The 15,360-nt window shown below is 50.6% G+C and overlaps 1 protein-coding gene across 1 annotated transcript in view; it reads left to right on the top strand.

Moving 5' to 3' along the window:
• Positions 1-23: 23 nt before the first annotated feature.
• Positions 24-15,360, top strand: part of LOC124527901 (pleckstrin homology domain-containing family M member 1-like) — a 32,668-nt gene continuing 17,331 nt past the window's right edge. Inside the window, 5 exon segments of the mRNA XM_047101187.1 lie at positions 24-2,582; positions 5,746-5,834; positions 9,270-9,517; positions 11,252-11,540; positions 11,542-11,879. Coding sequence (XP_046957143.1) covers positions 5,787-5,834; positions 9,270-9,517; positions 11,252-11,540; positions 11,542-11,879 — 923 coding nt within the window. The 5' untranslated portion in view covers positions 24-2,582; positions 5,746-5,786.

The raw sequence follows: 15,360 nt of genomic DNA, 5'->3' as shown, positions 1-15,360 counted from the left end.
CTCTGGTGAGTTAGGGGTCAGAGGGCGAGGAGGGTGAGAAGGGACGGCGGGGCCGAGACGAGAACGGGCGATGGGTCACCAGCCCTGTCCGTGATCGCAAACCCTTGGTTGCTTTGAAACTGTCCTGCTTCAGAGCCTTTTCCCTTCCCCGCCTGAGCCCCGCACCCTACCCCACTCGGACCCGAGCCTTCAGCCCAAACAGCCAGTGCTGACCCGTCCCCTTCCTCTTCTTCAGCCGTGACCCGAGCCCAGCCCTTACCCTCACCCCTTCACCACTGCTCTTGCGTAAGTGCAGCCACACTCGACCCCACGGTAGCCCACTTGCAACCCCTAGGACAGCCACTTCCCTCCGCCTCCCTCTAACGCGTGTCATTCTCACCCCTCAACCCCTTTGGCGATCCCAGTGCTCCACGCAAACCTCCTCGAACCCCCCGTCCCCCGTCCCCGTCTTTCTGGCTTACCCCTTTTCAGGCTCAGCTTTCTTATCCCAGCCCCCCTGCTCAGCCCCCCAAGGTCTGCTCAGTCAAAACACCCACCTCCCCCCACTCATTTAATACCTACCACCACAGTAGATGCCCTATTGCGCTTACCCCCCCTCTTCTTGATAACTCTGATCTCAGCCCTGTCTCAAGTCTTGTATGTATCTTCTTGTCCTCACCCACTCAACCCCTAACTTCCAAGCCCACCACGTACTTTCTTTCCATCCCCAGCCAGCCTGAGGACACTTCATTCCTGAGTCTTTGCTAAACCACCCCCCAACTCTTGCTGCCCTAGTTCCCACCACCCCTACCCAATCTTGTTAGATTGACGTCTTCCTATCCCCATTTCAACTCTTCATCCCAACTCTGTGCCCATTCTTCCCTTGATGTGGTCCCCATTTGATCTGAGAACCTAGTGCAGTCCCCTGCCAACCCCCCCTGCTTTCTCAGAGCCAGGCACTTGCCGAACACCTCAATTGATGCGGGGCCTCAGATGGTAAGTAAGTGTGGAGGAGTAGAGATCCTTCTCCCGTGGGTCAAGTGCTTTTCCTGGATGTCAGGTCCCCTGTAGCTGTCCTTAAGGATTGTGTTCCTGGCATCCATATTACATTACTCGCGTTGGCTGCTGGAATGGTAGGTATCATCCAAATACCTGGAAGGTGAGGGATAGCTACTCATTCAGCTGGGGCAGTGGGAGCTTATCACTTCCTTTTGGGTGATGATCTGGAGAAACTCAAGGGGTTTCTCCACTGTGTGGGGTTGGCTGTGGTCACAGAATCATGTCCGTGTGTATTGCCCTGCCGCTTAGAAAGGACCCTCACCCAGTGCTCCTCCTGGCCAGAAGTGGTTGTAGATTAGTCCCGCTACCGAATGTGCCAGAGGTGACGTTACATGTTGTGAAGAGTAGAGGTGAGTGGATCCTGGGGACGCCGAGGCCTCCGTGGAGGCTGTTGAATTGCTTCCTGTTTTTGCAGGTGCTGGATCATTGAGTTTTGACCATTTTGATTACCCATGAACACAGAGAGTCAAGTTATCTCAGAGTAGCAGGACATTCTTGAGGCACCCAGGCTCCATTGTTAACATTTATAATCTCCTGGGATTTGGGGGTGCACCTCCCCTCTAAGTTCTGGTGACCAAACTCCAAAGGATTGGCCATTTGACAGCCATTGTAAAGGACCCCAAAGAAGACCCATTGTCTCTGCTTGCATTTATAGTCTCACGCCTTTGAGAATTGGATGTCCTTTGACCTTCAATATCCCCTTCCGTTAAGGTGTGGTCTCTGAAGGGTTTCAGCCTGTTGGCAGCTTGGTGTAATGGAAGGAGTTCCACAGTGAGCCCACCACTGAAAAGTTGTATACCTCAACCTCTTACGGTCTGCAACGGTCTGAGCCTTTTTATTTTACTCATCTGTTCATTCAGCAAGTATTTTTTGAGCACCATTGTGTGCCGTGCACTGTTTGAAGCATTAGAAATACAATGGTGAATGAGTCGGGCAAAGGTCCTGCTTTCATTCACTCGGAGTTTGGTCCTTGGCAGAATCTTAAGGGATCTGGGACAAGAATATGGGAGAGATGGGTGTTGTTGGATGGAAGGAGGGAGGGAGGAAAGAAAGATACCCAGTGTTCTTAGACTTCACATTTCTGGCCTCACCCACTAGCCTTTGGACTGGGAATCACGAGCTAGAAGTTGCTTGCCCTCCAGCTGATATTCAGTTGCTTTGTTGCCCAACCCCACCCCCCCCCACACACACCCATCCCACCCCCCACAGGGCTCTTGTCTAGAAATCCAACTTTCTTCAGGTAGAAGGAGGTGCTGTTTACTCAGCACTCACATGTCTGAAGTGTCCGCTGTCTTTCTGAATCAGAAGATAACTTTGTCATTTGTTTCCAACTGAAAACCCTGACTCATCACCTGGTACAGCAGCTGGAGGGCTTAAACACCGGCCTGTTGTCGTGCATAGCCAGGTGCAGGATCGGAGTCAGGCCGTAGAGACGAGGCTGTCGTGGATGGCGGGGAAGTCTCTCAGAAGAAGAGGTTGCTGTTTACTGATGAACGGAGTGTTTCGAAAGTGGTGAAGCCAGGTTATCCATTTCTTCTTTTAATGTAAGTCTCATCTGAGTCCTTCTCCTCTTTTCGTTCTTCCTTAGTCTCTGGAGGAAGTGAAATTGGATGTTTATAGAAGGCCAGGCAGTATCACCAAGAGAATCAACCACAACGATTCCTTCCTGTGTGTTGGAACGTTTGAGGAGGGACAGCTCGGAAACCTGGCTGCCATGGAAAGGACCTGTGGTCAGCTAGGTGGGGCCACAGATCTGATGGGCAAGATCGTTTCTTGTCAGTGTTAGGCCTTCTTTGATAAGGTGGAGCTTCTGAAGAGTCTGTGAATAATAAGTTTGCCTGAAACTCTTTGAACCGAGGACCTGGGACAGTATGAACGGGCGAAAGGCACAGAGCTTGGAATGAGAAAATTCTGTCCCTCACCTGAGGCGTGTTTCTACTGAGCCTCAGTTTTCTCTTCTGTGAATGAGGGATAATCATCCTTCTCTCACAGGATTGTTTTAAGAATTAAATGAGGATAGAGAACGAGATCCTGTGCCAGAGTGAACCGATACAGAGGGGCAGAGGTAGACGAAGGGTGGCTTAGGAGTTTCCTAAAGGCACACGGCACTCACCTTTTCTGCTCAGCTGTATCAGGGATGTTTGAACTCTCTACTTGCTCTCTTGATTCTGGGTCTCCTGAAGACCCACCCCTCTTTCGTTTGCTTCTTGGTGTCAGTGAAGACAGTTCTGAGGATAGAAAGTGAAACCAGTCCCATAGCGTGGTAGATGGGGGTCTGGCCCACCCAAGGAGCCTGCTGGAGTGCTGACCTAGCAGTCAGGAGACCCAGAGCCCAGAGATCTCACATCGTAGATGGTCGTGGTCCTGCCTCTGAGCCATTGCCTGCCTTCCTGAGGCGTTCTAGAACCGACAGGCCTATGTAGGGAGCTGTGGCTTCCTGCAAAGAAAGATGTGCCCGGAACTTTGGCCTGACCCCCACGTCCCAGTTCTGTTTTGTGAATTGTCAAGTGGCCATTCTTCTAGGTTTCTCTGCACTGTTGTCCTTTTGTGACGTTCCTGACACTGTTTTAGGTCACAGTTGTCTCTTGTCTGGCCCTGCTCTGACCTCAGTGTCAGTTTACTTTGTTTTTTCAGCAGACCCTGACTTGGCCAGAGCACCCACTTAACGATAAGCCTCCCTCCCTCCAGTGAATATTATATTCAGTTAATTAGTTGATGAGGCCTCAATGGTCCTCCTCTTCAGATTGCTGAGGCCCAAGCCTTGGGGCCGGCTGAGGGAAGGGCAGTTTTAGGGCTTGAGGCTCTGTCTAGAAGGGCAGGCCCCCGGAATTGCCAAAGGGGATTGGATGCCAGGGTCTCAAAGCCAGAGAGCCTGAAGTTGGCCTGCAGGGCTGCATAGGGTAGCCTTGAAGAAACCCAGCCTCTAGGATCAGGCACGGTTTCAGGACCGACTCTGTAGTACGTCCCCTTCTCCCGGTGCCCTGGTGGCCAGAGCATGGAGCTGGTCTCCAGCAAAGGGTCCTGAGGATTCCCAGTGGGTAGGAGCTGGGAAAGTGGTGGAGGGAGAGACAGCCTGATGGGCTGTGGCCAGGGGCTAGCGTTCCTCCTGTCAGTCTGTTGTGCGCTGACCAGAGCTGGTTTCGTGGGGGCCGTCCTCCACACACCTGTCTCCCTTTGCATGTCCTTACTTAGGAAGGTCGGCGCTGGGTCCTGTTCACCCTCTGCCGGATCCAGAGGCCAGGGCTTGAATCAGAGCGTCTTTCATCATTTAGGGCCACCCTGCCGTTCTCCATGCCTCGCTGTTCGCCTGTAAACCTTTCCTGCCAGACTCAACCCCGATGCTCCCTTGCATCCCGCCACCTGGGCCCCCAGCCGAAGAGCCCTCCTCCCAAGACTCCCCTGCCCCCTCCCCAGCCACCCCTTAGCCCTAGCTCACACCTGCCTCTTCCAGAAGGGTGGATGTCATCCTGGCCGAAGGTGGTAGAGCCCGCCACTGATCAGCCCTGGGATCTTGGGAAGTTCCTTGACCTGGGTCAGCTTTGATTTCATATCTGTTAGATCTGGATAATAAAAGAGCTCGCCTAGGGTGGTTCCAAGGAATGAATGAAGCAATGTGTGTGAACAGTACAAAATCCATTCAGCATGCCTCCATTTGATAACTTCTTTGGGCCATCGGTTTTTGAGAACAGAGACAGCGATGACCTGTTTTTTGGTGTCCCTCCATGCTCGGCAGTGTGGTCACTAGAGATCTGTTTAGATGGGAATGTGCCTGCCCAATCCTGGTCCGTCCGAGTGGCTGGGGCGGTCCAGGCGAGCCAACAGCCCCCCCGAGGCTCAGGTTGAGCCCCCCCGCCCCCCACCTAAGCCACCCCCGGGGGGTGGGGGGGAGCCAGTGCCCTGAGGGATTTACCTGTGTACCCACTTCAGGTAGTTGAGCGGACTCATTCAGACAGTGGCCTTTGCCTGTAAGGCTTGGCCACATCCAACCGGGGTAATAGACACCATTTATCCTTAGTACCGTCAGGCCCTGTGCTGGGCGTTTTCCACATTCATAACCTCCATTTGAGACGTCTGCCGTGGTGCCCCACCTAGCATGCCTGAGTGGTTAGTGGCAAATCGAGATTCGAACCCGTGTTGTTTCCCTTAGGCGTGTCCCTGTGCTGCTCCAGCTGGACCCTCGTGCCTGGAGGGGAAGCAGCTATGTAGCAAGAGGCCCTCCCTTTGGAAACTTCCTTCGGCTGTGCTTGTCCCTGCCGAGCTGGCAGACATCGGGCTGGCACAGGAGTCAGAGGCTCCGAGTGTGAATTGTGAGCCCCTGCTTCCTGGTCCATGTGGGCTCTTGGCACCTCCAGCGGCAGCATCCCCCTCGCACCCTCAGTTCTGTATCCAAATCAGCCCTTCATTCCCTGCTTTTTTGTGCCAGCGTTTGGTGTGGCATACGGAGGCCTTTCCATGCCCTGATTGGGGTGGACCCACCCATGGCACATAGGATTCCCCACCTCCTGAGATCCGAGCCCTCAGATTTCTTCTCTTCCCTTGTTTCCTTCCTTAAAATCCACTCTTGGCTTTTACTTTTGAATTCAGAGGCCTTTGCGTTGCAGTTTGAGGAAGGTGGGCTGACCCGCTGCCTGCTGGGGGAGGGGGAGAATTGGCTGGGGGTGGTGAGCTGGAACCTGCTCATCTGGCCGCCGCCGTCTGTCTCTGCAGGTGTCATGTGATTCTCCGAGGGAGCTGCAGTGTGAGCGGAAATGCTCTCGGTGGTGGAGAATGGACTGGACCCCCGGGCTGCCATCCCGGTAGGCAGTCGGAGAGGCTCAAGGGTGGGGAAGGGGGCACGGGACAGCCATGTCATTGGTTTTCCTCACTTTGAAATGAATGAGTACTGTCTGGAAAGCGAGGCCTCGGGTTGAGAAAGAGTTCTAGCAGAAGCAGGCTCTGAGGAGATCCTGCCCTTTCTAGAACATCTTATTGGTGATGGAATGGGAATTGATAAAAAACGACGGATTTTAATACGGGCTGCCTAAAGACCAAGGATTTCTCAAAGGAAGTCATACATATGGGGCGCCTGGGTGGCTCACACGGTTAAGCGTCATGATCGTAAGCGGCTCATGGTCTTACAGTTTGTGAGGTCAAGCCCTGCATTGGGCGCTCTGCTGTCAGAGCAGAGCCTGCTTTGGATCCTCGGTCCGCTCTGTCTCTGCCCCCTCCCCCACAGGCACATACACGTATGCGCATTCTCTCTCTCTCTCGCGCTCTCAAAAATAAGTAAACATTAAAAGAAGGGGCAGCTGGGTGGCTCAGTCGGTTGAGCATCCGACTTCGGCTCAGGTCATGATCTCACGGCTCATGGGTTGGAGCCCCGCATCGGGCTCTGTGCTGCCAGCTCAGTGCCTGGAGGCTGCTTCGTATTCTGGGTCTCCCTCTCTCTCTCTCTGCCCTCTCCCTCTCATGCTGTCTCTCTCTGTCTCTCAAAAATAAATAAACATTAAAAAAAAAAGAAAAAAGAAAAGAAGGCATTAGGGTGGCCTGGGTGCCTCAGACGGTTGAGCGTCCATTTGGCTCAGGTCATGATCTCACGATTTGGGAGTTTGCTGCTGTCACCACCTAGCCCACTTGAAATCCTCTGTCCCCCTCTCTCTTTGCCTCTCTCTCTCTCTCTCTCTCTCTCTCTCTCTCTCAAGTCAAATAAGGAAACAATGAAAGAAGTATATGACCCATAAGTCATATGAAAAGATGTCTAACATCAAAAGACTGCATACTGTATGACTTCATTTACACAAAATGTCCAGAATTGGCAAATCCATAAAGACAGAAGTAGATTAGTAGTTGCTGGGGGTTGAGGGAGAGGGGACTAGAGAGGAGTGACTGCTCATGGGCACAGTTTTCCTTTTTGAGACAATGAAAATGTCCTAAAATTAGGTAGTGGCTGTAGTTTCACTATTCTGTGAATATACCAAAAATCACTGAACTGTATAGTTTAAATGAGTGAATTTTATGCAATGTAAATTGTGTCTCATTAAAGCTGTTATAAAGAAAAAAGGAACAGGGGCGCCTGGGTGGCGCAGTCGGTTGAGCGTCCGACTTCGGCTCAGGTCGTGATCTCACGGTCCATGAGTTCGAGCCCCGCGTCGGGCTCTGTGCTGACAGCTCAGAGCCTGGAGCCTGCTTCGGGTTCTGTGTCTCCCTCTCTCTCTGACCCTCCCCCGTTCATGCTCTGTCTCTCTCTGTCTCAAAAATACATAAACATTAAAAAAAATTTTTTTTTTTAAGGAAAAAAAGAACATTCGACTTTTCTAAGAACATTAACATGAACTGTTTGGGCTAAGATAAAAATAAAACAGTAAAATATTTATCCATAATCCTATCAGCTAACAGTTCAAACCAGGTTTTCTGTATTCCCTCCCAATCCTTTTCCAAAACACATAGGTAATTTTGACATGCTTATATTATGACAGAACTGTCTTTATCTTTCCAAAGGATTTTACATATATGTAATTTATAATTGATTTATGTAACAGACCTTAACGGAATACTTACATGTGTCAGGAACCAGGCCAAGTGTTGAGGATGCAAGAATGAAAAGAAAAAGCAAGTCCTGCCCTCAGAGTAATCCCCCCACCCCCCAACTCCTGTGCTGTAGGTCAGGAAGTATTTGTTCCGTTTAACAGATGAGGAAATTAAGCTCAGTGAGGTTAAGTGAAATGTCTGCAGTGACCCAGCTGTTGACCAACAGAGCTGAGACTAACATCTGCCTCTGACTGCCAGGTCAAGGATCTTTCCTTTTTTCTTTCTTTCTTTTTAAAGTTTATTTATTTATTTTAGGGGCGCCTGGGTGGCTCAGTCAGTTAAGCGTCCTATTTCGGCTCAGGTCATGATCTCACGGCTCGTGGGTTCGAGCCCTGCATCAGGCTCTGTGCTGACAGCTCAGAGCCTGGAGCCTGCTTCGGATTCTGTGTCTTCCTCTCTCTCTGCCCCTCCCCCCCTCATACTTTGTCTCTCTCTCTCTCTCTCTCTCTCTCTCTCAAAAATAAACATTAAAAAGATATTTTTAAATAAATAACGTTTATTTTATTTATTTTGAAAGGGAGAGTGAGCATGAGCAGAGGAGGGGCAGAGAGAGGGAGAGAGAGAGAGAGAGAGAGAGAGAGAATCTCAAGCAGGCTCCACACTGTCAGCACAGAGCCAGATACGGAGCTCAAACTCAGAAACCGTGAGATCATGACCTGAGCTGAAATCAAGAGTCAGATGCTTAACTGACTGAGCCACCCAGGTGCCCCTAGGATCTTTCGTAATGTGGACCATGCTCCTGTTTTCTTGGTGTTTTTATGGTTCTTCAACGTTTATTTATTTTTGGGACAGCGAGAGACAGAGCATGAACGGGGGAGGGGCAGAGAGAGAGGGAGACACAGAATCGGAAACAGGCTCCCGGCTCTGAGCCATCAGCCCAGAGCCTGACGCGGGGCTCGAACTCACGGACCGCGAGATCGTGACCTGGCTGAAGTCAGACGCTTAACCGACTGCGCCACCCAGGCGCCCCGGTGTTTTTATGGTTCTAAAGTGGCACTTGTAGCCTCTTCATGGAATCGTAGACCCCTAAACAAGGTGGAAAGCTTCACCCCTGCCCTAGATGGATCACGCAGGCTCCCACACCTGTAACTATGATGGAGCCGGTATTTAAACACAAGATTTCTATGGCTATCAAATCACTGAAGTTCGGTTTAAAAAGCAAAACAAAAGAAAAACATACAAATATCTTTGCAAAAAAATAACTATCTCTGGGTGGTATAAGTACGTAATTTTCCTTTTCTCCTCTATGCTTTGTCTCTGTTTTCTTTCTTTTTTTAAAATTTTTTCCCAACGTTTATTTATTTTTGAGAGAAAGAGAGAGCGCGCGCGTGCGTGTGCAAGTGGGGGAGGGGCAGAGAGAGAGGGAGACACAGAATCCAAAGCAGGCTCCAGGCTCTGAGCTGGCAGCACAGAGCCCGACGTGGGGCTCGAACCCATGAACCGTGAGATCACGACCTGAGCCGAAGTCGGACGCTCAACCGACTGAGCCACCCAGGCGCCCATCTTTGTTTTCTATGATTAGCTTGTGCTAGTTTTGCTGTATACACACCCACAGGTAGCCGTGAGACGTGTGTGGGTGTGCGTGTATTTGGTGATAAGCACTTCCCTTCCAGGGGTCACCGCAGGATCTTCTAAAGGCCTGTGTTATGTCTGACACTGACTAGGTCATCAAGAAGAAGCTAGTGGGATCTGTGAAGGCGTTGCAGAAGCAGTACGTGTCCTCGGACACAGTGGTCACTAGCGAAGACGGAGATGCCAACGCCATGTGCAGTGCCCTGGAGGCTGTATTTATCCACGGCCTGCATGCCAAGCACATCCGAGCCGAGGCCGGAGGGAAAAGGAAGAAGAGCGCCCACCAGAAGCCTCTGCCTCAGCCTGTCTTCTGGCCCCTCCTGAAAGCTGTCACCCACAAGTGAGATCAGCAGGGGAGGCTTTGCTTTGGGGAGGAGCTTCAGTGTGGGTGAGCCTGGGCTCTCCCTCTACAGCTGTATGGGAAAGCAGCAGAGATGCTCTGTGTTCTAGAATGGAGATGGGTGAGATAGGGGTTATTGTTAGACCAAGCCTCAAGAGCCCCTCAGCGCACAGGCAATGGCCTGGGGCTGCTCAGGCCCCTGGCTGGTCGCCTTTAGCAGGAGCCGCTTTTTTGCCACACCGTGGCAAAGTTAGGTGGTTGGAACAGAGAATGTGTGGCCTGCAAAGCCTAAAATCTTTACTAAGTGGCCCTTGACAGAAGAGGTTTGCTGACCCTGCCTTGGAATGTTTGAACATCTCTATGCTAAGTATTATATCCTAACAGGCTGTGGCATTTTTTAAAGCAGTGGAATCCGGATCATCTGAATATCCACCCCGGGACGTTTGCCTCTGCGGCCCTGGCCCTAACTGCCTGGGCTTTGGAGCAAGCAGCTGCTGGCACGTTGCCTCTAAGGGCTATTAAATGCCACCTTCAGCCTGAAGGTGCCTTGTCGGTCTGTATCTTCCTTTTCCTGCTGACTGCCACCGCCCTATCTCAGGGTCTTACCTCACTCCCAGGTGGCAGTGGCTTTCTAATTGTCCCCCTTATCTCATTCTGTCTGTCCTTAGGTCAGGCAGCTGGTCAACATTTATTGAGCTTAAGCTAACCCGAGCTCATTCCCTGAGCCCTGTGGAGCACGCACTCCTATGGGCGAGACGTGCTCGGGGCACTGTGATGGTCAGAGGAAGGGCATTTACATCAGACCAAGGGTTCGGGAACTGAGTTTGGTACGTGATCTTATCCCGAGCAGCCCACCCAGAAGTCTGCGTGACTGCGGTCGAGTCATTTCCCGGTGTAAAAACTCTCAGGCTCCCCAGTGCTAGCCTGGAGTCCCATTCACTTCGTTGGGGCCCCAGAATCTGTATCCTGACCAGGTTCGCAGGTGATTCTGACGCACAGCCAGGTGTGGGGACCCTTGCCCCACTTTGCCTCACCGGTTGGATGCTCGAGACCCTGCATCACCTGACTTTGCAACCCAATCAGCCGCTCCTCCTCCTCCCCGTGCTGTAACGGGAGTGCTCACCACTCCTGTTACACAGCTGCTGCTTCCCTACCCTTGGTGCCTTTTTTCTGTCAGTCCTTGGTGCCTAAGGTTCCCCTTCCATCTTTGCCGCTTGAAATCCCTCAAGGCCCAGCTCAATGCCTTGCCTATCCCTAATCCCTATGCCTAATCCCTCAATGCCTTGCCTGAGGCATTGTTCTTACTGCAACCTGGAAGTGATTGCCTTCCCCCCACCCCAGCTCTACTGACCACAGGGTTCACCTCCGTGTGCCCTTGAAAGGTAGTAACCTGGACTGAGGGCAGGACCATGTCTGTATCCTGTATCTTCACGGCTCCGAAGACCTGGCACTTAGGGGCTCATCAGATGTATGCCGGATGAGCAGGTGATGTCAAGGGCGCCTGGGGAGTTGTAACAAAAATGGCAATAATCCTGCATGACAGTAACCTCGAAAACGTGGGGAGTTGTAGCTAAATATTTCTCAATTCCCTGTAGAACACTGCTCTCTGAGATTTTTTCCCAAGCCTGTATATACTTGCAGTCGTTATTACTGGCTCCTGCTCACCAGTGGATAAAACAATCCTCCGTGATCTGAAATCATTTCTTGAAACAAGCCTGTCCTCTCCACCCGCAGACACATCGTCTCGGAATTGGAGCACCTGATCTTTGTCAGCACGGACGTGGGCCGCTGCCGGGCCTGGCTGAGGCTGGCCCTCAATGACGGCCTGATGGAGTGCTACCTGAAGCTGCTCCTCCAGGAGCCCGCCCACCTGTGCGAGTACTATCAGCCCACAGCCCTGCTTCGAGACGCCGAGGAGGGCGAGTTCCTCCTCAGCTTCCTGCAGGGACTGACGTCCTTATCCTTCGAGCTCTCCTACAAGTCCGCCATCTTAAACGAGTGGACGCTTACCCCACTGGCTCTCTTCTGGGCTTTGCCCGCTCTCTGAGCTCGACCCCCTCACCACCTCTGGGACCGAACTACAGCGGAAAGAGTCTCTGGATTCAATGTCCCATTCCTCAGGCTCGGAGGACATCGAAGTCCAGCACTCAGGCCATAAGATCCGACGGAACCGGAAGCTCACGGCCTCCTCCCTCAGCCTGGACACTGCCAGTTCATCCCAGCTGTCTTGCAGCCTAAACTCTGATAGCTGCCTACTCCAAGAGAATGGCTCCAAGAGTCCAGACCGTTCCGAGGAGCCCATGTCCTACGACTCCGACCTGGGGACAGCAAATGCCGATGATTCAGACCCGTCTCTGCAAGAGTGAGTGTCCTTCCCCCACTCCTTCTCCTCCCCCTGCCTTCCTTCCTTCTCCTCTTCCTCTTTCTCTCCCTTCCTATAGCATGTGATTGCCTGTCACTGAGCATTGACCTCTCTAAGGGCATAAAGGAAAAGAGGACCGTGGCTCTTCCTCAGGGACTGGAGTTGCCGGGACTTGTAACTGGAGGCCACATGGGCAGCGAGGAGAATGGATTCAGGGAGGGCTCAGAGCTGAATCAGGATCCAGCTCTACCCCTGGCTGATCTTCCACAAGTTACCTAATTTCTCTGAGGCTTCGTGTAAAATATTATTGCCTCTAGGGCGGAAACGAACGGTTCGGAGTTAGATATACGACTTCCAAAAGACGCAGTGAAGCCCAGCGCGTCAGGGTGCTCCGCTGCGACCTCCCAGAAGGCCTCTGAAGGACACAGACCCTGAATGAGGCCTGGAGGAGGTGGTGCACAAAAGGGGCCAAGCAAGTGAGTGGAGGAAGAGCACAGGGAGCAATGAACTTGACTAGAGAAGGCACCCTGGGCAGAGCTATCTCTTTAAAAGAACTTTTTTCTTTTTTTTTTTTTTTTTTTTTTTAATTTTTTTTTTCAACGTTTATTTATTTTTGGGACAGAGAGAGACAGAGCATGAACAGGGGAGGGGCAGAGAGAGAGGGAGACACAGAATCGGAAACAGGCTCCAGGCTCTGAGCCATCAGCCCAGAGCCCGACGCGGGGCTCGAACTCACAGACCGCGAGATCGTGACCTGGCTGAAGTCGGACGCTCAACCGACTACGCCACCCAGGCGCCCCTAAAAGAACTTTTTTCTATTTGAGTATTGTTGACACACGGTGTTATATTAGTCTCAGGTGTACAACGTAGTGAGTCACCATCTCTCTATGTTAACCATGCTCACCACAGCAGAGCCTTCTTCATTCAGGCCCTTTTGAAACATTCATTTTTTAATAGATTTATTTTTATGGTAAGAAAAAAAAAAAGTCTACCTACAGTGAAACGTCTTTTCCACCTTTGTAACCATAATTATCAATACCTTACATCTTTCTTTTTCTTTTTTTTAAAGTTTATTTATTTATTTTTGAGAGAATGAGCAGGGGAGGGGCAGTGAGAAAGGGGGACGGAGGATCTGAAGCAGATTCTGTGCTGACAGCAGAGAGCCCAACGTGGGGCTCGAACTCACGAACCGTGAGATCATGAGCTAGGCTGAAGTCAGACATTTAACTGACTGAGCCACCCAGGCACCCCCTTTACATGTCCTTTTCTGATGTTTCTAAATGCATCTAACAGATATGAATAGATAGACTTTTTAAATGTCTTTTATATTTCTTGTCTCTGCCTCATCCCCACAAAGCTATTATAAATATACTGTTTGATACCTTGTCTTAGAAGAGCTCAGAATTTTTGTTTTGGAGCTTCATATCAGTTTCTTCAGTTTTTTTTTTTTTTTTTTTTTTTTTTTTCCCCTGTGGCATGTGTTTCCATTGTATGAATGTACCTTAGTTTATTTGACCAGCCCTGTATTTACTGGACACTGGAGTTCACTCTTTCTATAAATAACCGTGTGTATGTGATCTTTTAATTCTATGCAACTATCTCTGTTGAGTAAAGTCCCAGAAACAGAATTGCTGAGGCAAAGGATAAATGAGTCTACAATTTTCATAGATAATCGCCTGTTTACACTCTGTCAGGAATGTACCTGTGCCCCCTCGGCCTTGTAGGCAGAAGGTATTATCAAACTTTTGGATATTTGCTCATCTAATAGGTAGAACATGATAAACTTTTTTTCAAGTTTATTTATTTGTTTTGAGAGAGAGAGAGAGAGAGAGAGAGAGAGAGCAAGCGAGCATGAGTTGGGGAAGGGCAGAGAGAGAGGGGGGGAGAGAGAGAATCCCAAGCAGGCCCCTCGCTGTCAGTGCAGAGCGTGATGCAGAGCTTGATCCCAGGAGCTGTGAGATCATGACCCGAGCCAAAATCAAGAGTCGGACGCTTAACTGACTGAGCCACCCAGGCGCCCCGAAAATGGTAAATTTTTATTAAGCGCTTCCTTCAGCCAGACCCGTGTTCCCTCAGCCAGCGTCTAGGATCTTCTTTTCTACTCCTGTGTGCCCCTACCTTCTTGGTTCATTCAAGTCTTTACAGGTTTCCCAGCTGCTGTGGGAAGAACACCAGATTGGGTGCCGGTACGGACTGGCTTGTAGCAGGATCCGGCCTCAAGCCCTGTTCTACCAGTCCCAAGTCCAGTAACGGCAGGCCAAGCGTTGGCTCTGCCAGGTTGTTTCTTCATCTGTAAAGTGGAGGCTCCCTCATAGAGCTAGCTGGCTGAGAATCAGATCAGATGCCTGGGGGCGAATTACGGCTGAAGCAGCTTCTGAGCAACAGAGCACATTAGCTAGAACTTTCAAACCTCAAACAAGAATTTAGGTAGAACATCCTGGAAGGGAGCAATCCCCGCTCTATGGGCTGGGCCGATGGCATGACTTAAGTTCATTCACCTGTCTGAACCCTTCCTTGTGTCTCCTCCTCCCCCAGGCCAGCCCGCAGGCCCTCTCTTTGTCATGTGCCCTGCTTTTATCTTTCGTGAGTCTTGTGATTGGAAAATTCCAGCTTAAGGCCATTGAATCAGTGACCGTCCACCCTGTGTGGGAAGCGTCATCCTGGGCATTGTGGGAGAAGTCAAGGGAAGAGGCTCAGGATGTACAGACCAGCGCGGGGCAGTGGCGTGCGGAACCAGCAAACACAGAGCACACCGATGCACAAACACACATCCAGCACCATCACTCTGAGTGCTGGGCTTGAAGTTATCTTCGCACGTCCACACACACCAGCTCTTAGAGGGTGTGTCTGAGGGTGAAGAGTCACATCAGCAGTTAAGAGTTCGCTTATTTTTGTCATATTACTTAAATATTTGTTTACGTGGATTTTTTAAAGTTGATTTATTTTGAGAGAGAGAGAGAACAGGCGTTCTATCAAAATAAATGTTAAAAAAAGTTTTTTAAAATCATCTACAAGTTAAACATAAAGTACAAAAGATGTAACATTCCAAGGAAAGGTATTAACTTAATGTTTTCTGGAAACCAAACTGCAGTTTGCTTTGTGAATAGAGGATTGATGGCCTGAATAGCTTCTTTTGTGTTGGTTGGGTCTGAATTACAGTGATCGCTGAGAAGCACAGCTAGGGGCCGGTGGTTAGGAGTGTGGACTCAGGAGCCAGGCTGCTGGAGTCTTCCATTAACCAGCTTTGCGTCCCTGGGCAAGATACTCAACCTTTCTGACCTTGATGTCCTCATCTGCAAGATGGGGATAAGAATTCTAGGAAGTGAGTTAAGGTATGCAAAGCGCTTAGAGCAGTGCCAATCACAGGGTGAGTGCTCCATAGGTGGTGTCATTATCATTTTACTACTGGGGGTCCCCGTGATGTCAGTTCTCGCGCTACTTGTCTGTGTATACACGGCTGCAGATCTGTGCTTGATGATAT

Source organism: Lynx rufus, unplaced genomic scaffold, assembly GCF_022079265.1.
Source record: "Lynx rufus isolate CCGP_SWC_20201006 ecotype Redwood Valley unplaced genomic scaffold, mLynRuf1.p SCAF_59, whole genome shotgun sequence".
Taxonomy (NCBI): Eukaryota; Metazoa; Chordata; class Mammalia; order Carnivora; family Felidae; genus Lynx; species Lynx rufus.
Note: the sequence above shows the minus strand (reverse complement) of the source record. Positions and strands in the feature narration are given on the sequence as shown.